Source organism: Eptesicus fuscus, chromosome 9, assembly GCF_027574615.1.
Source record: "Eptesicus fuscus isolate TK198812 chromosome 9, DD_ASM_mEF_20220401, whole genome shotgun sequence".
Classification (NCBI taxonomy): Eukaryota; Metazoa; Chordata; class Mammalia; order Chiroptera; family Vespertilionidae; genus Eptesicus; species Eptesicus fuscus.
Genome location: NC_072481.1, coordinates 88,324,638 through 88,348,131, shown reverse-complemented (window position 1 = coordinate 88,348,131; position 23,494 = coordinate 88,324,638). Strand labels below are relative to the sequence as shown.

Here is a 23,494-nt window from a genome sequence, read left to right as displayed (position 1 = left end):
ACGAGACCCAGACCCTGCCGACCCCACTCCACCAAGGCCCTTCGGGTGGGAGGCACAGTCTCAGGTCCCCCGCCAAGACCCACTGGGCAGGGGGTGCAGCCTCAGGTCCCCTGTCAAGACCCGCCGGGCCGGGATGCAGCCTGAGGTCCCCCAGCCTGGCGCCGGGGTGGGAGGTGCAGCCTGAGGTCCCCGTCAAGCCCGCCAGGTGGGGGGCATGGCCTGAGGTCCCCCGCCCCAGCCAGGTACCATGCAGCTTCAGGTCCCTGCTGTTAGGTTATTATGTGATGGTGTGCTGGCAAATTTGCATATTCCTCTATTATTAGTATAGATATTTGTAAGTTTATTCTCTTATATTTCTCTTTACCTATTTTGTTTTTAAGCCATTTCGATATGCTGCTCCTTTCTACCCACTAACTTGGCTACTGTTCTCTATCTGGATTCCTGTGTTCAACCAGCTTACACCCCCACTATTTACCTGTGCCGTAGAGAAGAATGTTAGTTATGGCCTATTCACTCACTTTTATTCTCTTCCCATTGCTATGGATGTAGTTTGGGTTTTAATTCTGCAGTCTTTTAAAATTATTTTGTTTCTATTAACCTTAGGTTTCTGGTATGACCGCAGCCACCTCATCGAAAGATAGACTCTAGAGCAAGGGTGGAGAACCTTTTTTCTGCCAAGGGCCATTTGGATATTTTTTATATCATTCACGGACCATACAAAATTATCAGCTTAAAAATGAGCCTGCTCTGTTTGGCCAAACATTTAATTAACTCACCCCTAATGCTTTGGCAGGGCTGGACCAAATGATTTCGTGAGCCTTTGATGTTCCCCACCCCTGCCCTAGAATATAGTTTGATTTGGCCATTTGACGCTGTCTCACTTTATGGAGCTAGAGGGTCTGTCTGAGCCACGAGGAGCGGTCTCCCTTGAAATTGCATGTAAATATGTAGTTGCTTCAGTTTCTGAACTGGACTTGGAGCAGGCTTTTAGTTCATTGTCTCCTGTTTGTTAAAGAAGACTTTGGGGTCTTCTTTTTTAAAATAGTTTTATTGATTTTAGAGAAGAAGGTAGAGGGAGAGAGATGGAAACATCAGTGATGAGAGAGAATCATTCATCAGCTGCCTCCTGCATGGCCCCCACTGGGGATTGAGCCCGCAACCCCAGCATGTGTCCTGACTGGGAATCGAACCAGTGACCTCCTGGTTCATAGGTCGATGATCAACCATTGAGCCACACTGGCCGGGCTTTGAGGTCTTCTTTCTTCAAAATTGACGGCTCTGACTTGGAAGGAGACCCTTTCCCTGAACTCTTTTAAGTACTAAAGAATAAATACTTTAGATGTGGCTCACAATTCATTTTTTTTTACAAGTATTTTAAAATATAAAAACCATTCTTAGTTTGCAGGCTGTAGAGAAACAGAATGCAGCCTGAATTTCATTCATTAGCTGTAGGATGCTGACTCCTGATTCAAATAGAGTGGCCACTGAGCACTTGGAATGTGGCAGGTTTGAATGAGATATATATGCCATAAATGTAAATACACACTGGATTTTGAAGACTTACGGTTACAGAATGTTAAATCTCTCACTAAGTTTTTAAATATTGATTACATGTTGAAATGATAGTGTTTTAGATGTACTGGATTAAAAACTGTATTAAAACTAATTTTACTTGTTATCTTGAACATTTTTTAATGTATTATACTAGAAAATGTAAAGTTGCTTATGTAGTTTGCTTTGTGTTTCTATTAGCAAATGTTGGACTTGGTAGCCTTTGATTTCTGTGACTGAATGAACAATAAGTTAATTGTCTCTCTGGTTTATTGCCTCCATGGTTCTTGTGGCCTCCACCTCACATTCTCTTTACTAAAAATTAGAATGAATGAAAGTACCATAATAGCAACTCTCATTTAGCCAGCCAGGATGGCATGGTACAGTTAGGCTCTTCAGTTTATTAATTGTCAAATTCTTCAATGAGAAATCATTGGTACTATCTTGCTGAACTTCTGTTTTTGGCATCTCTTTTTAGGTGTTGGATCCCAGAACACGAATGATATTATTCAAGATGTTGACTAGAGGAATCATATCAGAGATAAATGGCTGCATTAGCACAGGAAAAGAAGTGAGCTTTTCTTTGGATGCCTGAATGTTTTCATGTTAGTTTTCTTATTTCAGATAAGAAATGAAATTAAGGCATTTTGTAATTAAAATGTTCCTTTAAAAAGAAAGTCAGTTCCTTTATACAAGTCAAGATAGTTTAATCTGTGTTTCTAAAAATGGCTTTATTAATATTTATGGAATGGTAGGAAATTGTGCACATAATTATGCCTTTTCACTGCCATTACTCTAACGTATCATGAGTCCAACTAGCTGTGCTCAGCAGTACACTTAGATGGTCAAGTTACTGCAGGCCTGAGTCCTAATCAAATAGTACTAATTGGGGCAAAGGGCTATGGTCTACTTTCTGTAGTCAGCTAATGCCTTTCTCATTTTTTTCTCTGTATATGCATATGCAGAAAGACAAGCATGTTTTTAAATTAGCAACTCATTCGATGGGAAGCAGTTCTTAGTAAAATTCAATTTATAAATCATGTGATATGAGGAATGTCTTCATGTATTTTCCACAGGCTTAAGATATAAAAATGTTTTAAATCGCTTCTCACATGTATTTAGTTGGATTTTACTATATATGTAATTGGAGATATATTTACTGTGTCTTTTGGTATGATGGTTTATGTTTTAATTCATATATTCAAAAGATGGTGTTCCTTATGCCTATTATTTCAGTTCATTTGACTTTTTTTAACTTTTGAACATAGAATCAAATAGATTGAAAAAGTATAACACTGTTTTTAGTTATTTAACACAAACTTAATTTTCTTTGGTTTTGACTTAAAATAGGCTAATGTATACCATGCCAGCACAACAAATGGAGAGAGCAGAGCAATCAAAATTTATAAAACTTCTATTTTGGTATTCAAAGATCGGGATAAGTATGTAAGTGGAGAATTCAGGTGAGCTCAGATTTTTTTCTTCAGTTAGCTTAATTTCTATATCCTAAAAAATAAAAACTAGAACGGAATGATTTAAATAACAAATCTTTTTCTTGTTCAAGATTTCGTCATGGCTATTGTAAAGGAAACCCCAGAAAGATGGTGAAAACTTGGGCAGAAAAAGAAATGAGGAACTTGATCAGGTGACTGGGGTGTCTGTGCTGTGCCCTGCACATTGGCTTCAGCTCTTTCCCACCCGCAGATCCCAGTGGTTCTGTCTAAATCTAGGGACACTGTGGGGCTGTTCAGGTCCATTAGATCTGCTGAGGGAAGTTAGACAGGTAGGAGCCACTGTATCTTGTCTGGGTCATTTAAAGAGCCTTAGAAGCCATGTGAAAACTTTTAGAATTGATACTGAGGCTGATAAGGAGCTGTTATAGGATCTTAAGCAGGCAAGTGACTTAATTAGATTGTGAGAATGATGGGTCATTTTTAAATAGGTATTAGAGTTTTAGTTTTGTTTAGGTCCAAAACTCTTTATCAGTTTCCTTTCCTTATTTCAGTCCAGTTTTGGACACATTTATATATTCTCTGAGTTGACACCTTCTTATCTGCTGTACATAAGTGACATACGCTGGCTATTTTAGTATTAAGCAGGTATTAATGATTGTTTTGGAAGCCCTTCTGAAATTTGGGTGTGCTCAGTTAGCTATTAGGTATGAGTCCAACTGTTTTTACTAATCGTTGCTCAGGCTAATCAGCTCGAAAGATCGTCGCAGACACATTTGTTATATTTCATCAACTCTAAGACTCACATTTTTTTTCATAGTTTAACATTTCTGGAATTGGATCAGGTGTTAGAGGCTATGGGATGCTGTTGTTGAATTGCCAGTGTTTTGTAATTCTTGATGGTGCATGATGGTGCCACTTAAAATCACTAGTGTCTTATAGTTTTTGAAATACAGTAATACAATTAGAAGACCCTGGTGCTGTTTCCTAATAGCAATATTAATCTTGTGTTCTATAGTTGTAGTTGTTTTAGATGCTGTATTTAGCCTTTTCATTTGTCCTTTTATCTGTTTTAATATCACAGGCTGAACACAGCAGGGATCCCATGCCCAGAACCTATCCTGCTACGAAGTCATGTTCTTGTCATGGGTTTCATTGGTAAAGATGATATGTGAGTATGTGGATGGCCTAATAATTACATGTTCAGAATTATATTTTTAATTGCTTTGAATTAGTTTAATCTTGGAATATTTTTATGACTCTTTTCCATTGTATTAGTGCATAGAGTTATTAATTTATAATATGGTTTTGAGAACTATTTGGTACAATGCCTGTTTATTGACAAGTTTCTGGAAAGGAACATCTATAGTGAGCCAGGTTGTTCAGTGATGAGTTATAGAAGAGAAGTGCCTGTAATAAATGTAGTATAAAGCAAGAAAACTTGGTCCCATCAGTTTATTTTCATTGTTTATTTTATTCTTATTAAAGGCCAGCACCCCTCTTGAAAAACATCCAGTTATCGGAATCCAAGGCTCGTGAGTTGTACCTGCAGGTCATTCAATACATGAGAATAATGTATCAGGATGCCAGACTGGTCCATGCAGATCTCAGTGAATTTAACATGCTGTGAGTATGTTTTGTCCCTTAGGTGCCTCCCATAAGTAGTTTCATGTCCTTTAAAAAAATAAAATTCCAATTCCAAAATGTCATAGTAAATTCTAACATTTTAAAATTGGCTTCCACTTGGTCACAATGTAGGATGTGTTTCCTGCCTTTGGTGACCTTAGTCATTGAATTAAGCCCTCACATCACCATAGTGGAAGTGTGCACATCCCTGGTGTTTCTCACATCCCTGCCTGTGTGGCCCGCAGGTACAGTGGTGGGGGTGTGTACATCATTGACGTCTCTCAGTCTGTGGAGCATGACCACCCACATGCCTTGGAGTTCTTGAGAAAAGATTGTGCCAATGTCAATGGTGAGTGGAATTGTAGTTTTCTCCCAGCTTGTTTGTGTGTGTTGGTTCTATACTCTGTTACCGTGTTGATATAAAATTTTGGTACTGAATTGTTTGATGCAGTGATACTTATGCCAGTAGCTGGCAGATGGTAAGTTTTTATTTGTTTCTCTATAAAGTTGTTCCCTTGTAAAGCTGTTGTTAACATTTTTCTTCTGACAGATTTCTTTTTGAAGCACAACGTTGCTGTGATGACTGTGCGGGAGCTCTTTGAATTTGTCACAGACCCATCAATTACACAAGAGAACATGGATGCTTATCTCTCAGAGGTGAGATGGGGCAAGGGAGAAAAAAATAGAAAATAGCAGTAGTAATTTGCATTTATGGCACTTCTGAGGTCTTAAATTGCTCTGCATAATTTTTGTTCATTTGACAGTTTCCTGAGACCTTTATCTTCTGATTTCATAGATGGAGAATCAAAAGTATAGTAAAAAGCCAACTGTAAAGCCAGGTTTCTTGACTTTAATCATTAGGCAAGATTACATCGTTGTCAAAGTTTGGAAATTTAGTAAGAAACCTGTTGTTAGCCTTTGGTCATTAATTCCTTTCCTTTGTTTCTCATAGGCCTTTCTAAATCACAAAAATGTTTAAATTGTGGTAAAATATACAAAGCATAAAATTTACCATTTTAACCATTTTTAAGTGTACAGTTCAGTGGCATTAAGTACATTCACATTGTTGTGCAATTACTATCACCATCTGTCCACAGAATTTTTTCATCTTTTGAAGCAAAACACAGTATTCATTAAACATTAACTCCCCATTTCTCTTCCCAGCTCATTCTACTTTCTGTCTATGATGTTGACTACTCAATATAAGTGGAATCATACACTATTTGTCTTTTTCTGGCTGATTTATTTCACTCAGCATAATGTCCTCAAAGTTCATTTGTTGTGTAGGATGTGTCAGAATTCCTTTCTCTTTGAGGATTGAGTAATAATTCCATTTATGTAAGTAGCACATTTTGTTTATCCATTCATCCACCTAAGAATACCTAGGTTGCTTCCACCTTTTGGCTGTTGTGAATATTGCTGCTGTGAACATGGGTGTACAAATATCTCTTCAAGACCCTGTTTTCAATTCATTTACATGTATACCCCAAAGTGGAATTACTGGATTATATGGTAATTCTACTTGTAATTTTTTGAGTAACAGTCATACTGTTTTTCTCAGTGACTGCACCATTTTACATTTACATCAACAATGTGCCAGTGTGCAAGGGTTCCAATTTTTTCACATCCTCACAAACACTTGTTATTGAGTAGCTATCCTGATGAGTGTGAGGTGGTGTCACAGAGTTTTGAAGTGAATTTCTCTAATGATGTTCAGCATCATTTTATGTACTTGTTCCCCATTGGTATATCTTCTTTGGAGACATGTCTATTAAAGTCTTTTGTCTGTGTTTTTAATCAGATTATTTTTTAGTTAAGAGAGTTCTTTATATTTTTTTCTGTCAGAAGAAAAAGGTTAACAACAGCTTTACAAGGGAACAACTTTATAGGGAAACAAAGAGATAAAAACATACTGTATGTTCCCTGACCTAGGGATCAAACCTGCAGTCTTTTTGTGCACTGGACGACATTCAACTGAGTTGCACCAGCCAGGGCTCAAATATTTTCAATCCAACAGTGGTTGGATTAAGAGAATACAGATACACAGATATTTTCATATTATTTCTATATATAAAACCCTAATATACAAATAGACCAAACAGCCGAACAACCGGTCGCTATGACGTGCACTGACCACCAGAGGGTGTGCACAGAACATGGCAGGCGTCGTTAGCAGGCAGCACAGCGTAGAACATCGTGGGCATTGGCCACAGTGGGATGGTGGACCAGGTGAACAGGGGTGCCAGACCAAGGTGGGGCACCGGTCGTTGTTATCGGGGTGAGCTTCTGGTGGTTACTGAAAATTCTTTGCTCCCGCGCGCCACGGTCCTGCCCAGCACTTGCACCTGCTGCCGGTGGCCGGCAACTGCCCTGCTCGCACCCACTGCCGGCCGGTCCTGATCGCTTGGTGCTGTTGGTGCAAGCAGCGGCTGCTGGCCCCAATCACCCCTGAGGGCTTCTCCACCTTCCCTGGCTCCTGAGGGGCAATCGGGGCAGCAGCTACCACTTGCAGCCACTGACGGCACTGGCCCTTGTTTTCACCTTTTACTGGTGCCGGCCCCAATCACTCCGTGCCATCATCGGGTGCAAACAGGGCTGGCGCTGTCAGTGCGTGGTAGCAGTGGTAAGAGTGGGGCTGCCGCCAGACAGGACTGGGAGCCGCAGCGGGAGGGGTGAGCAGGGCTGCAGAGGATGGGCCGAGACCCACCCAGGTGCCCAGCACAGCCTCGCAGCCCACAGTTGCTTTCAAGGTGCACGAATTGGTGCACTGGACCCCTAGTCCTATCTAATAAAGAAGTAATATGCAAATTGACCATCACTCCAACACACAAGATGGCCGCCCCCATGAGGTCAAAGATGGCCGCCCCCATGTGGACACAAGATGGCTGCCACAAGATGGCCAGCAGGGGAGGGAAGTTGTGGGCAATCAGGCCAGCAAGGGAGGGCAGTTAGGGGCAACCAGGCCTGCAGGGGAGGGCAGTTAGGGTTGATCGGGCTGGCAGGGGAGGGTAGTTAGGGGGGACCAGGCCTGCAGAGGAGGGAAGTTAGGGGTGACCAGGCCAGCAGGGGATGGCAGTTAGGGGTGACCAGGCCAGCAGGGAAAAGCAGTTAGGGGTGACCAGGCCTGCAGGGGAGGGAAGTTAGGGGTGACCGGGCCGGCAGGGGAGGGCAGATAGGGGCAACCAGGCTGGCAAGGGAGGGAGGTTAGGGGTGACTAAGCCAGCAGGGGAGGGCAGTTAGGGGTGACCAGGCTGGCAGGGGAGCAGTTAGGCGTTGATCAGGCTGGCAGGGGAGTGGTGAGGGAGTGATCAGGCTGGCAGGCAGAAGCAGTTAGGGGCAATCAGGCAGGCGAGCGGTTGGGAGCCAGGAGTCCTGGATTGTGAGAGGGCAGTCAGACATCCCTCAAGGAGTCCCAGATTGGAGAGCGTATAGGCTGGGCTGAGGGACATCCCCACCTCTATGCACGAATTTCGTGCACCGGGCCTCTAGTATAACTGTAATTGAAGTGGTCACACTGTATCAGTTCATATATAAAGTTTTTTAAAAATTTATTTTGTCACTCTCTACTTAGACTGTGGACTCCTAAAGGACAGGGGTTTTAGTCTTTTTTTTTTTTTTTCAATGTTTTTATTGATTTCAGAGAGAGGCAGGGAGAGGGAGAGATAGAGAAACATCAATGATGAGAGAGAATCATCCATCGGCTGACTTTCGCACCCGCCCTACTGGGGATTGAGCCCACAATCTGGGCATTTGCTCTGACTGGGAATTGAACCATGACCTCCTCGTTCACGGGTCAATGCTCAACCACTGAGCCATACTGGCCAGGTAGAGGTTTTATTCCTCTATTGCCAGTACCTAATTTGTACCTGGTAATAGTATGTAATCACATATATTAATTGAATGAATAAGTATCACATCATTTTTATTCCTAAACTCTATAACACTGATTTTAGTGTCTGACCTTAAAAAAAAAGCCACCTAGAACCGCTCTTCTTTCCTTTTTTCTGTATATTCTAAATAGAGAACAAATTTTCAGTTTTACAGTTTCACAAGCCAAAAGAATCCTGTAGAATCTTTGTCACATTTTTAGTGTCAGTCATTGTTCAGATTGCTTTCTTTGGTGGTTTATGCTGCAGTGGCATTGGAGCCATATACTCTAATTAGGGAACAATTCGCTTTCTCATTGACTCCCTTCATTGGCTGCTCAAGAGCTAAGGAATGGTTCTTTCATTCTTTGGTTCTCTGTTTTCCTTTAGTAGGTATTTTTTCCTAATTGTTTAAAAATTAGTAAAAGTAATATTTGAGGAAGGGGCTAGGGATTCCCTGAGGTTAGAGAAGTTCGATTTATTCTGTTACTTCTGGGTTGATGGCAACCGTTTTGGTGAGGTTTATCACGGTGAGCTAAACTGACCACTAGAGGACACCAAGTCCTTTTTTTTTTTTTTTTTTAGAAATGTGAAGAGTTGCTACTGAGAAAAATTAAAACAGATTTATGCTAAAATTGGGAAATGGATGTATCTTCTATAGGTTGAATGTGAAGGAAAGTAATAGTTTTTTTTTCCAAGGCCATGGAAATAGCATCCCAAAGGACCAAGGAGGAAAGGTCCAGCCAAGATCATGTCGATGAAGAGGTAAGATTTATCATCTGTTCATAGCCTTAGGAAACACTTATGCTTTGAGGTCTTTTTAAAAATATTGTTAAGGCATGAATTTGATTTTAATAGATAAGCAGTTGATTACATAATTCTACTCAGCAGCCCATTAGCCCAATGTCCTAGGTGGAAAACATTTTAAAGAACCTGTTGAAGTATATAATTCAAGAAGGAAAAGCCTGTTTTAGTTTGCAAATGTGGATTTTTATTTTACTTACTTATTTTTAAAATATATTTTTATTGATTTCAGAGAGGAAGGGAGAGGGAAAGAGAGAAACATCAATGATGAGAATCATTGATCGGTTGCCTCCTGCACGCCCCCTACTGGGGATCAAGCCTTCAACCTGGGCATGTGCCCTTGCCCGGAATCGAACCCGGTACCCTTCAGTCCACAGGCTGATGCTCTATCCACTGAGCCAAACAAGCTAGGGTGCAAATGTGGTTTTTTAAATAATTTAAATGTTGATTCCAGTAATTATTTAGAGTTTAAATATTTATGTTTGGCAAAAAAAGAAAATTATTTTAATCTTGGGAATCAGTGTATTTTTTGTGAAGATGATCCATAGTAGGCTTTATTTTATTTTATGTTTTATTTCTCACAGCTATTAGGGTGCTGGATGACTGCAAGGTACTCTATGTTTACCAGCAGTTCTAAATCTTTTTTCACTGTAGCACAGAGTGGATGATGTTCCCGTGTCAGAACATAAGGCACTGCCAGGCAATTACATTCCTTTCTCTTCCACTCAGAAAAACTTTTTGGACTGCAAACGAGGAGAGAGAAGTATTATTCTAAGGGTATCCTTAAATCATCTTTTATCATTGGTAACAAATTACTTTTGGCATAGCACACAGCACATGCTACACCAGCCTGTGCAGGCGGCCTGGCTGAGAACTAGTGTTGTAGATGATGAGGATGGATTTTTATTTTTTATGAGTTGATGGGGGTGAGGATGCTGAGCAAATGTGAGAAGTATGTGAATGGTAGTTTTGATTTTTTTACTCTGTGTTTGTTAGGTGTTTAAGCGAGCATATATTCCTAGAACCTTGAATGAAGTAAAAAACTATGAGAGGGATATGGATATAATGATGAAATTGAAGGAAGAGGACATGGCCATGAATGCCCAACAAGATAATGTGAGTAGCTGGGTTTATATGTAGCAAACAAGTTTACAAAGAAAGTTACCTTCCCCAACCTGCAATCTCAAATGTTGGCTTCTAATCTAGTGAGATGGCTAATTACATTAACATGTCCTTTGTGCACATTGGATGTAAAGGGAATACAATGGTGTTTATGAAAGAAAATGATACAGTTGAATCAGTCTAACAGACTGTAATTGCAGAAGAAAGATTTGTATAGAAGTCTAGGATATAAATGGTATTATACTGGATCCATTAACATATGTATTACAGGGTCTGGAAATTTTTTCTGTTAAAGGGCCAGATAGTAAGTATTTTAGGCTTTGTAGGCAAAGAAGCAAAATTGAGGCTACTATGTAGGTCATTATATAAAAAGAGAGAAAAATTTTCCTCCAAATTTTTATTGATGAAATAAAAAACATTTTAATAATTGAATACAGCTTTCCATGATACAGGTCTACTAATGAAAGAAGAATGGAGTTATTTTGGGGAGAGAATAAATTTCATTTAATTGAGATTCAAAGTTATAGTGTTCCATCATCAAATTGATTTTGAATGTTCATTAGTAGAAACCATCAGTCTGTCTGTTGGATTTGGGCTATGGGCTGGAATTTGCCGATGCCTGTGTGCTTGGTGGACAAGAATAACACCCATGCTATACACTTTCTCTTTACTATGAGATAAATTTTAGGCACCTTTTTATAATACCACAATATATCATTTAGCCTCCTGTGTTATTTCTTAATATTGGAGTGTGTTATTTCATTGTCTAGTTTTATGTTAATTTATTTTTTCTTTTTGGTTACAAGATTCTATACCAAACCGTCACAGGATTGAAGAAAGATTTGTCAGGCGTTCAGAAGGTATAAAGAATTAACAGTGATAATGTTTTTTTTAATTTAATAAATCTTTATTTTTCAGGTTATTACAGTTGTTCCTCTTTTTCCCCCCATAGTTCCCCTCCACCAGCTTCCTACCCCACCCTCTGCCCTTACCGCCCCCACGGTTCTCATCCATAGGTGTATGCTTTTTGTCCAGTCTCTTCCCACACGCCCCACACCCCTTTTCCCCTGAGAATTGTCAGTCCACTCCCTTTCTATGCCCCTGATTCTATTATATTCACCAGTTAATACTGTTCATCAGGTTTTTATTCCCTTGGTTTTTAGATTCACTTGTTGATAGATATGTATTTGTTGTTCATAATTTTTATCTTTATCTTTTTCTTCCTCCTCTTCTTAAAGAATAACTTTCAGCATTTCATATAATTCTGGTTTGGTGGTGATGAACTCCTTTAGCTTTTTCTTATCTGTGAAGCTCTTTATCTAACCTTCAATTCTGAATGATAGCTTTGCTGGGTAGAGTAATCTTGGTTGTAGGTTCTTGCTATTCATCACTTTGAATATTTCTTGCCATTCCCATCTGGCCTGCATAGTTTCTGTTGAGAAGTCAGCTGACAATCATTTGGGTGCTCCCTTGTAGGTAACTAACTGTTTTTCTCTTGCTGCTTTTAATATTTTCTCTTTGTCTTTTGCTCTTGGCATTTTAATTATGATGTATTTTGGTGTGGTCCTCTTTGGATTCCTTTTGTTTGGGGTTCTGTGCGCTTCCTGGACTTGTAAGTCTATTTCTTTCACCAGGTGGGGGAAGTTTCCTGTCACTATTTCTTGAAATAGGTTTTCAGTATCTTGCTCTCTCTCTTCTTCTGGGACCCCCATAATTCTGATGTTGGTACGCTTGAAGTTGTCCCAGAGGCTTCTTACACTATCTTCAACTTTTTGGATTCTTTTTTCTTTTTGCTTTTCTGGAGGAGTGTTTTTTGCTTCTTTGTATTCCAAATCTTTGACTTGATTCTTGCGATCCTCTAGTCTGCTTTTAGGTCTCTGTATAATACCTTTTATTTCAGTCAGTGTATGCTTAATTTCTAGTTGATCCTTTTTCATATCCTCGAGGGTCTCACTAAATTTATCAGCCTTTTCTAGGAAATTCTTGATAAACCTTATAACCGTGGTTTTGAACTCTATATCCAGTCTTTTGCTTTCCTCCATTTCCTTCATTTGTAGCCTGCCTCTTTGTCTCTGCATTTTAGCTGCTTCCCTGAGTTGATGGAGTGGCTTTGTGTGTTAGGTGTCCTAGCAGGGCCCAGTGGCTCAGCCTCCCCAGTTACCTGAGGTGGACACTCTTTTTTTTTTTTTTTAATTAAGGTATTATATGTGTACATATCTTACCATTGCCACCCCCCACCCCACTCCCATATATGCCCTCACCCCCCAGAGTTTTGCATCCATTGGTTATGCTTATATGCATGCATACAAGTCCTTTGATTGATCTCTTATCTTGAGGTGGACACTCTTGGTGCACCCCTTTGTGGGCTGTGTGTGCAATCTTGTTGTAGTTAAGCCTTGATTGTTGTTGGTATCACTGTGGGGAGTTGACCTCCAGGCCAGTTGGCTGTGAGGATCAGTAGTGTCTCCGCTGGGAGAACTTCTGTGCTCAGCTTGGATGGGGCAGAGTCTCAGGGTGGAGCAGACAGCCTTGGTTTCCCATCAGCCCCACCCTAAGAGGCCCCTGAGTCTCAGTGTCCCGCGGCAATGGCTGCACGCACCTCTGAGAGAAGGCTGCTCTTGTGTTTCGCCCGCTGCCAGACAGTCCAGTTTCTCCCTGAATGAGTCTGGGTACCCAAAGTCTCACCCGGAGCTGGATTTCAGTGCAGTCGGGAAGTTTTGTTTCCCTCCCGAAGGAGAAAGCTAGCCGCGCGCTTGCTGCCCGCCCTCTCCGTGCACCACGAGTAAGTCAGCTGCGTGTTCAGCCACCCGCCCTTTCCGCGCACACGGGTCTCTGCACCTCTGTCCTCCACAGCGCCTCTGAGTCTCAGTGTCCTTTTCTCTGTCCTTCTAGTTGTAGAATTTCCACTCAGCCAGCTTTCGGTGGTTCTGGACGATGTCCGCTCTGTCTTCCAGTTGCAGTTTTGAAATTGTTGTGCGAGGCAGCAGTATAGGTGTTTACCTATGCCGCCATCTTGGTTTCTCCTATAACAGTGATATTGTTATTCGTATATATACTTTCAAAGTCTACGAGCATATTCAGAATGCCCTTTTTGTGTTCATTCTTTTTAACCATATGACTGAAATAGTGAAATTTATGGTTTATTTTTCATTCTGCCTCTGACGTGTCATGTTGTTATAGCTGAGGCATTGATCCTTTTTGTATCCTGGTCTTTCTTTGTGAAGTGATTAATGATAGTCATGTGCTTGTTGATCTTTTTACAACTTGCTTATTAAAAGTATGTATGAAGAACAATCTCAGGAGTTTAGCAGTCTGATAGTGCTCGATCCCTGCAGTGTTTTTTTCTTAAAACATTTTTTTTTTTGTTTTGCAATTTAGAAAGACGGGTTAATTCTACTTTAAGCAATTATAAAGGTAGTTCTTATTCATTTAATGTTTTAATTAAAAGCTTAAGCATGAAGGGTCACAGTTTGCTCTGAAAATTTACTTTCTCTTTTATGGGAGAAATTGACTTTTAAATGTTTCTTTTTTTCCTTATAAAAAGAAAACCTCTTTTAATAAAGTGCTTCCTGCTTCTTTAAAAGCTAAACTTCAGGGGGAAAAAAGAAAATTTATTTTGTTTAAATGTCATATTCCCTCTTGATCAGATTAATAATAATTGTCACTTCAAATTTGATTCATAGGCAAACAGCTGTAAAGTTATTCAAATAAGTATTTTTTACTTCTCTCTGTATTTCTCAGTCATTACTGCATATATGATTGTGGCCCCGTCTATAATAATAAAAGCATAATATGCTAATTAGACCGGACATCCTTCCAATGACCTTCTGGACAAAGCTGGGGCTGCAGCCGTGGGATCCAGGCAGCCGCCACAGCTGTGAAAGCCTACTCTTGCACGAATTTCGTGCATCGGGCCTCTAGTAAGATTATAATAGAGCGGCAAAGTTCCTATTGCCTATTGACATAACATCATAGTGCAACACATAGCTCACGTGTTCGTGGTCATGCTGGTGTAAACAAACCTGCGCTAACAGTGGTATAGAAGTACTATATCACGTACAATTACAGCAGTAGGCTGCCAGTGTTTGCACAGTGACGAATCGCCTAGTAATGCATTGCTCAGATAATAGCCCCAACGTTACACAGCACATAAATGTCTTTCCGAATCCCAACTCAGTGCTCCTTTTCTGAAGTGGAACAGTTATGTTGTTTCTCTGGGTCATCCATAGAGCCCCTATTTCTTCGTATGGGTAGGTTCTTGAGCCTTACTGGAATGGGTACTTCCAGGCTTCCTCCCTCACTTTGATTCTGTTGTTTGGATGTTTTAGTACAGGCTTTTGTTTTTCAAAGAATATCTGCAAGGTTAAAATCTGAATTTTGGCATTAACAAATCTGATAACAATAGATAACTGATTGGTTTAGAATAACATGGTTCTGTAATATTTTTAAGGTCCCTGCACTCCTAGAAAATCAGGTTAAAGAAAAGGATTGTTCTGATTCAGAAGATGGTGGAAGTTCAGAGTGTTCTGATTCAGGTTCTGAAGAGCAGGGAGACCATGCCTGCTCCAAGAAACCCACCACTGATCTTGAAGTTGATAAAAAGGTTAGTCAAGAATGAAAATTCCCTTGTTCTTCAACATGGCAGCATAGCCACTCATTACTCTTTGCTCAAGTATCTCGATTATGGTGGCAGAAAACATTATCGATCAGTAAGTACCTCTAATTATACTTTCAGTTCCTAAGCATGAACTGTTTTTGGTTGTAACATTATCTAGAGATTGGGCTTCTGTTGGGAGCTCCTTGGGCACTGTCTAGGGCAGTGGTCGCCAACCTTTTGGACCTCATAGACCAGCATTAGTCCGCAGGCCACTGGTTGGTGACTGCTGCTCCAAAGGTTTCCTTAAACCAGTGGTTGCCAACCTTTCAGACCTCACAACCAGCATTGGTCTGCGTACCACCAGGTGGTGACTGCTGGTCTAGGGAAAGGACACATTGAATTCAGTACATTGATTAGAAATTATTGTCATTAACTTGAAGTACAAATGATGCTGGAGTTGCATCATTGTTGACATACTGAGGAGCCATTTCAGGGGGGATTTACAGCCACGAGTTTCCAAACTTGGAAAGGCTGTTTCTTCCAACCCTGGCTATAGACAGAAGAGACACTCATGGTTGAATAATGCATGACAACTGTGTAACTATTACTCTTCATTTTTAGCTTAATCCTGAAACTTTATAAAGTATGGATTTTAAGACTTCTGAGAGACATACCCAACTGGCTGTTATTACATTTTTCTCTTTGTCTACTGGAAATAAGTATTTTGTCTCTAACTTTTATTTCTGTTAGAATATGAAACTTGCAAAGAAAAGTAGTTGCAAACATTTAATAACATCCTCAGATATTTGTGTTTGGCAGTCTTCAAATTTCTATTAGGATACCTTTAAGACAATTTCATCCCATATTCCACCACCAAACCATAATTACTTTTATTTTATTTATTTTTTTAATCCTCACCCAGGATATTTTCCCATTGATTCGTAGAGAGAGAGTGGGAAAGACAGAGAAATATCGATGTGAGAGAAACACAATGATTGGTTGCCTTCTGCATGTGCCCTGACCAGGGCCCAGGCCGGGAAGGAGCCTGCAACTGGAGTACATGCCCTTGACCAGAATTGAACCCATGTCCCTTTGGTCCGCAGGCCAACGCTCTATCTACTGAGCCAAACCAGCTAGGGCTCATTTTCATTTTTTAATGTTACTCTTCTTTTTATCCTTTTACATACATCTTTATAATTAACTAGAGGCCCACTGCATGAAATTCATGCACTGGAGGGGGGGGATGTCCCTCAGCCCAGCCTGCACCCTCTCCAATCTGGGACATCCCTCTCACAATCCAGGGACTGCTGGCTCCCAACTGCTCGCCTGCCTGCCTTCCTGATTGCCCCTAACTGCTTCTGCCTTCCAGCCTGATCGCTCCCTAACCACTCCCCTGCGAGCCTGATTGATGCCTAACTGCTCCCCTGCCAGCCTGATTTCCCCCAACTGCCCTCCCCTGCCGGCCTGATCGCCCCCAACTGCCCTCCCCTGCTGGCCCTTTTGCTCTCAGCCCTCTCCTGCTGGCCCAGTCGCCCTCAACTGCCCTCCCCTGCCGGCCCCGCCACCACTAACTGCCCTCCCCTGCGGGCGCATGGTCGCCCCCAACTGCCCTCCCTTGCCGTCCCAATCGCCCCCAACTGCCCTCCCCTGCTGGCCTATTCACCCACAACTGCCCTCCCCTGCCGGCCTGGTCGCCTCCAACTGCCCTCCCCTGCCAGCCCTATTGCTCTCAGCCCTCCCCTGCTGCCCCGGTCACCCCCAACTGCCCTACCCTGCCAGCCCAGTCACCACTAACTGCCCTCCCCTGCCGGCTCATGGTTGCCCCCAACTGCCCTCCCTTGCTGTCCTGATCGCCCTCCAACTGCCCTCCCCTCCTGGCCTGCTCACCCACAAATGCCCTACCCTGCCGGCCTGATCACCCACTACTGTCCTCCCCTGGAGGCCATCTTGTGATGATGTGGGGGTGGCCATCTTGTGATGACTTGAGGGCATGGCGCGAGGGCCACCGAGGCTTTTATTAGTATAGATTGTAGCAATGTGAGTAGTATGAATGGAATTTGCTTATCCTATAGTAGGAGCCCATCGCGCGGTGCCGCCCACTTTCGAGTCGCTGGTCCGGCCCTGCCTCACTCCCCAGGCCCCGCAGCAGCCATGGCTGCTGCCAGTCCAGCCCTGCCTCCCTCTTCGGCCCTTGAAGCAGCTGCAGCTGCTGCTGATCAGGCCCTCCCCTAGCGCAGGCGTGCGGAGGCCTTTGCCACCCAGTCTCTGATGCTGCATGCACAACCTCCTCCTGTCAACCAGTTAGCACGTGCGACGCCCTCACATCATTACAAGATGGCCACCACAAGATGGCTGGCAGGGGAGGGCAGTTGGGGGCAATCAGGCCTGCAGGGGAGGGCAGTTGGGGGCAACTGGGCAGGCGGGGGGGGGGGGCAGTTGGGGGAAATTGGGATGGCAGGGGAGCAGTTAGGTGGCGATCAAGCTGGCAGGCAGAAGTGGTTAGGGGGGATCGGGCCTAAATCGGCAGTCCGTCATCCCCTGAGGGATTTCATATTGGAGAGGGTGCAGGCTGGGATGAGGGACACCCCCCCCCCACACACACACACACCCAGTGCACAAATTTTGTGCACTGGGCCTTTAGTAAAAAGAAAACATTGACTTTTTTAAAAGTGCTTCCTGCTGCTTTACAAACTGCTAAATTTCAGGGGGAAAATTAAAATTTCTTTTGTTTAACATTTTCCCTAGTGATTGAATTAATAGTAAGTGATATTTGAAATTTGATTCATAGGAAAACAGCTGTGAAGTTATCCAAGTAAATCTATTCTTCTTCTGTCTGAATTTCACAGATTTAGAAAAAAAATTTTTTTTTTTTGTTTTACAGGAAAGAAAAAAGATGGTCAAGGAAGCCCAGAGAGAGAAAAGAAAGAACAAAATTCCTAAACATGTGAAAAAAAGAAAGGAGAAGACAGCCAAGACAAAAAAGGGCAAATAGAATCAGAACTATATTATGTACAGTAATTTTTCCATCAGTTACTTTTTAAAAAAAATATTTTTATTGATTTCAGAGAGAAAGAGAGAGGAAAAGATAGAAACATTAATGCTGAGAGGGACGCATTGATCAGCTGCCTCCTGCATGCCCCTACTGTGGATTGAGCCCACAACCCAGGCATGTGCCCTTGACTGGAATCTAACCTGGGACTCTTCAGTCTGCAGGCCAGCGCTCTATCCACTGAGCCAAACTGGCTAGGGCTCAGTTACTTTTCTTGCCTTATCTAAGTTGCATCTGGAAGGTGGGATATTGATTTTAACCAAATGGTTATTATGGCAGTGTCTGTGAAGACTGACTCAAGTGTTCTCATGGAGTTATATAAAAGCTCTAATCTCTGTTGTCCAGATCCAGTTACTGACTCTGGTGTTGATAGAGAATTTATTTAAGCTATTTAAATGAAGAACTTTGTACAGTTTTAGTTCTGTATATTTTTTTCTCCTTTGGTATGTTTTTTGAAGCATTGTAAATATTTAAATGAATGTCCACAACCTTTATTTAAGTGTGAAGGCACTTTGGATAAACTTGGACCCATTGTTTTGCTTTGCTTGTACATGCCAAAGACCCATCTGAAGTCACATGATTAAAATGCCAGGGTTTCCATAAAAGGAATTTCACTTGTGGGAAAATTCACCTGGCTGTTGATGTAGTTATTTGCTGCAACTTGGTTCTGTGTGCATTGATGATCATTTGTAAGGCACTCTTCATCTTTAATATCCTTTTCTGAGCCTAGGGCCTCCCATTTCATAAGCTATTTCATGTTTGACCATTTGGCGTGTTCATTCGTTCATCAAATATTTGAGTATTTTAGGTGCTGGGAATACAGCACTAAATAAAAAAAACAAAAAAGAACCCCAGTCAAAAATTACTACCCTCAGGTAGTTTACATTTTAATAAGACAAAACATTAAAATAAGTAAAAACAATATATCAGCAGGTGACAAATTCTGTGGAAATATTGCAGAGAAGAGAGAATACCTGGGAGAAGTAAGTTTGCTATTTTAAAATAGGCCACACTAAGTGGCTGTATTTGAGCAAATACTTCAAAAGTATGAGTCATGTGCATATCAGGAAAGAAGGGTATTCCAGGCAAAGCAAACAGCGAATACAAAGGCCCTGAGGGAGAAGTATGCCTGAAAAGTTCCAGAAACAAGAGGTTGGAGCTTCATATCCAAGGGAGAAAATACTAGATGACATCAGATGGCATTAGGCTATTGGAGGGTTTTAAGCAGAGAAATAATATGATATGACTTCTATTTTGGAAGATCACTATCACTTTGGCCTCTAGAAAATTGATGAGGAAATAAGGATAGGGTATTTATTGTAATATCCCACAGGAGAGATGATGACTTGCTCTAAAACAATATCAGGGACATGGAGGGAGGTGCTTGGATTCTAGATAGAGAACAAAAGTGGAGTGAACTAGATGTGCTAGAGAATATATGAGGAGTATGGAGAAAGAATGAAGGATGATCTCAGGGATATGTCTGGCAACTGAGACTACTGCGATTGCTACTTACTATATTGGGAAGGCATGTGAGTGGAGCAGGTTTGGGGTGAGAAGGAGTAGGAAGAGGGTGAGATTGCAACAAAGCACAAACATTAAAAGAAGTGATCAAATATTTTTACCATATACTTTACATTAGAAATGCCTGTTTTAGCCCTTGCACCTGAAACAATTTCTATAAATAAACTTAGTTTCCATTAAACTGAAGCCTGCATCTGCTTGTTTGTTTGAGAGTTGATTGGGTTGTCGGGGTCGGCAGGGGGGATGGGGTGTGTGTGAGGGTAGGGAGGTGGTTAAAAAACTTGTAAAATTTTAAGTCAAATTTATTATGTTCATAATATCCTCCTTTCTAGACTTTAAAAAAAAAGTTCAAAATGTGAAATAGAATTTCAATAAAATATTCTACAGTTAACAAAAGAATGCAAAAACGGATTTAATAATTCTGTGTACTTTTGAGGATTTTTATTTCAAGATCTTCCAGTCTTTGTATTTGTTTGGTCTTATTCTGCCAAGGTTTATTTGTTTGTTTTTTTCAATCACAGTTGACATTCAGTGTATTAGTTTCAGATGTACAGCATAGTGGTTAGACGCTTATGTAACTTAAGTGATTCCCCCTAATATTCACCTGAACCCATATGTAATTATTACAATATTATTGACTATATTCCCTATGGTATACTTTACATCCCATGACTATTTTGTAACTACCAATTTGTACTTCTTAATCTCTTCACCTTTTTCAACTAGCCCCATAACTCCCATTTGGTAACCATCAGTTTGTTCTCTGTATCGATGGGTTAGTTTCTGTTTTTATTCATTTACTAGAGGTCCGGTGCACGAAATTCGTGCACGGAGGGGGGTTGTCCCTCAGCCCAGCCTGTACCCTCTCCAATCTGGGACCCCTCGAGGGATGTCCGACAGCCCGTTTAGGCCCGATCCTAAATAGGCAGTCGGACATCCCTCTCACAATCCAGGACTGCTGGCTCCCAACTGCTTGCCTGCCTGCCTGCCTTCCTGATTGCCCCTAACCACTCCTGCCTGCCAGCCTGATCATCCCCTAACCACTCTGCTGCCAGCCTGTTTGCCCCCAACTTCCCTCCTCTGCCGGCCTGGTCACCCCTAACTGCCCTCTCCTGTAGGGTTGATCACCTCCAACTGCCCTCCCTTGCAGGTCTGGTCCTTCTCAACTGCCCTCCCTTGCAGGCCGGGTGCCTCCCAACTGCCCTCTCCTGCTGGCCATCTTGTGGTGGACATCTTGTGTCCACATGGGGGCAGGATCTTTACCACATGGGGGCAGTTATATTGTGTGTTGCAGTGATGATCAATCTGCATATTACTCTTTTATTAGATAGGATAGAAGCCTGGTACAGGGGTGGGGGCCAGCTGGTTTGCCCTGAAGGGTGTTACGGATCAGGTGGGGGTTCCCTTGGGGCGTGGGGCGGCCTGAGCGAGGCGCCTGTGGTGGTTTGCAGGCCGGCCACGCCCCCTGGCAACCCAAGCAGAGGCACTGGTATCTGGAATTTATTTTCCTTCTACAATTGAAATTTTGTAGCCTGGAGTGGAGCCAAGCCTGGGGCTCCCTCTGAGGCCGGCAGCCATTTGTGTTGGGGTTATAATTGAAACTTTGTTGCCTTAAGCGGGTGGGCCCGGCCAGGGTGTGCGGAAAGCTTTGCTTCCCCTGTTGCCGGTGGCAACCCTGGCCTGCTCTCTCAAGCTCCATTCTGCTGCCATTTGTTTGAATTTGTTTACCTTCTATAATTGAAACTTTGTAGCTTGAGTGGAGGCTTAGGCCTGGCAAGGGCAGGCGGAAAGCTTGGCTTCCTCTGTTACCTAGGAAACCTTGCTCTCTGTGGCTGTAGCCATCTTGGTTTGGGTTAATTAGCATACTCGCTCTGATTGGATGGTGGGCGTGGCTTGTGGGTGTGTCGGAGGTATGGTCAATTTGCATATTTGTCTATTATTAGGTAGGATTCTGTTCTTCAAACTCCACGTATAAGTGAACTCATACGAAATAAGTCTTTCTCTGACTTATTTCACTTAGCATAACACATACCCTTTAGGTTCATCCACATTGTTGCAAATGGTAAGATTTCATTCTTTTTATAGGCGAGTAATATTCCACTATATGTATGTACCACATTTTTATCTAATCGTCTATTGATGGACACTTAGTTTGCTACCATATCTTGGCTATATGAAATGTCCTTTGTCTCTTGTTATAGCCTTTGTGGTTTTTTTGTTTTGTTTTTAATATATTTTTGTTGATTTCAGAAAGGAAGGGAGAAAGAGAAACATCAGTGATGAGAGAGAATAATTGATCATTGCCTCCTGCACAACCCCTACTGGAGATCAAGCCCGGAATCTGGGCATGTGCCCTTGACTGGAATGAAACCTGGACCCTTCAGTTCGCAGGCTGATGCTCTATCCAGTGAGCCAAACCGGCTAGGGCTAGCCTTTGTTTTAAAGTCTTATTTTGTCTGAAGTATTGCTACAACTTTTTTTCATTTCCATTTCCATGAAATATCTTTTCCATCCTTTTATTTTCAGTCTGTGTGTGTCTTTCGATTTGAAGTGGGTCTCTTATAGGCTGCAAATGTATGAGTCATTTTCTTAGCCATTCAGCCATCCTATGTCTTTTGATTGGGACATTTAATTCATTTACATGTAAAGTGATTATTGAAAGGTATATAGTTATTGCTATATTATTGTTTATATTTATGTTTTTCTTTTCAAAGGAGCCCCTTTAACATTTCTTATAATACTGGTTTGGTAGGAATGAACTTCTTTACCTTTTTCTTGTCTGGGAAGCTCTTTATGTCTCTGATTCTAAATGACAGCCTTGCTGGGTAGAGTGATCTAGGTTGTAGGTCCTTGCTTTTTATCACTGAACTAGAGGCCCGGTGCACGTCCCTCAGCCTGGCCTGCGCCCTCTCAATCCAGGACCCCTCGGGATGTCGGAGACCCGGTACACGGATTCGACCTAATCCCCACAGGCCAGGATGAGGGACCCTACTGGTACACGAATCCGTGCACTGGGCCTCTAGTATACATATAAGATCTTTGGTTAATCTCTTTCTGCTCTCTCCCCTCCCCCTTCCCTCTGAGATTCATTAGTCTGTTCCATGTTTCCATGCCTGTGCACTGAGCGTCTGCCCCCTGGTGGTCAGTGCACATTATAGCTACCAGGGCATCAAATAAGCAATCTGAAAGCAAAGTGGAAAACAACCAATCAGAACGGTAAAAAGCAAAAAGAATTTTTTAAAAAAATGAGGATAGTTTAAGGGGTCTCTGGGACAACATCAAGGGTAACATTTGCATCATAGCTACCAAACAGTCAGAAACTTAGCCTTTTATATAAATAGATATTTCGTGCCAATCCCTTCTAGCCTGCAAAGTTTCTGTTGAGAAGTCTACTGACAGTCCCTTGTAGATAAATTGCTTTTCTCTTGCTGATTTTAAGATTCGCTCTTTGTCTTTAACCTTTGGCATTTAATCTGATGTTGATTCTATCTAGCGTATTCTTAATTTCAGTTATTCATTTCTTCTGTTGTTTTTATTTTTTTTATGGTTTCTATCTCTTTGTGTAAATTTTCATTGACTTCATCTGTTCTTTCCCCAAGTTCATTGAACGTCCTTATAACCAGTGTTTTGTACTCTATCTGGGATTGCTTGCCTCCATTTTACTTAGGTGCCTTTTGTTGTTGTTGTTGTTTCTGGAGATTTCTCTTGTTCTTTCATTTGGGACATGTTTCTTTCCTTATTTTGATTGCCTCCCTTTGTTTCTACATATTAGGTAGCTCTGCTGTTTCTCCCAGAGTTGGCTGGGTGGCCTTATGTAGTATGTGTCAGTGACTCAGTGGTGCAGTTTCCCTGGTCACATGAGCTGGGAGCTCCAGGGATGTCCCTTGTGTGGGTTGTGTGTGCC

At 41.9% G+C, this 23,494-nt stretch overlaps 1 protein-coding gene across 1 annotated transcript in view; it reads left to right on the top strand.

Moving 5' to 3' along the window:
* The window catches only part of RIOK1 (RIO kinase 1), a 44,719-nt gene extending 24,949 nt beyond the window's left edge, over positions 1-19,770 (top strand). Inside the window, exons 6-17 of the mRNA XM_008154849.3 lie at positions 2,030-2,122; positions 2,902-3,014; positions 3,116-3,196; positions 4,087-4,173; positions 4,491-4,628; positions 4,874-4,977; positions 5,179-5,285; positions 9,194-9,259; positions 10,295-10,414; positions 11,227-11,280; positions 14,871-15,023; positions 17,899-19,770. Coding sequence (XP_008153071.2) covers positions 2,030-2,122; positions 2,902-3,014; positions 3,116-3,196; positions 4,087-4,173; positions 4,491-4,628; positions 4,874-4,977; positions 5,179-5,285; positions 9,194-9,259; positions 10,295-10,414; positions 11,227-11,280; positions 14,871-15,023; positions 17,899-18,009 — 1,227 coding nt within the window. The 3' untranslated portion in view covers positions 18,010-19,770. The remainder of the gene's footprint in view (positions 1-2,029; positions 2,123-2,901; positions 3,015-3,115; positions 3,197-4,086; positions 4,174-4,490; positions 4,629-4,873; positions 4,978-5,178; positions 5,286-9,193; positions 9,260-10,294; positions 10,415-11,226; positions 11,281-14,870; positions 15,024-17,898) is intronic.
* The last annotated feature ends 3,724 nt before the right edge of the window (positions 19,771-23,494 follow it).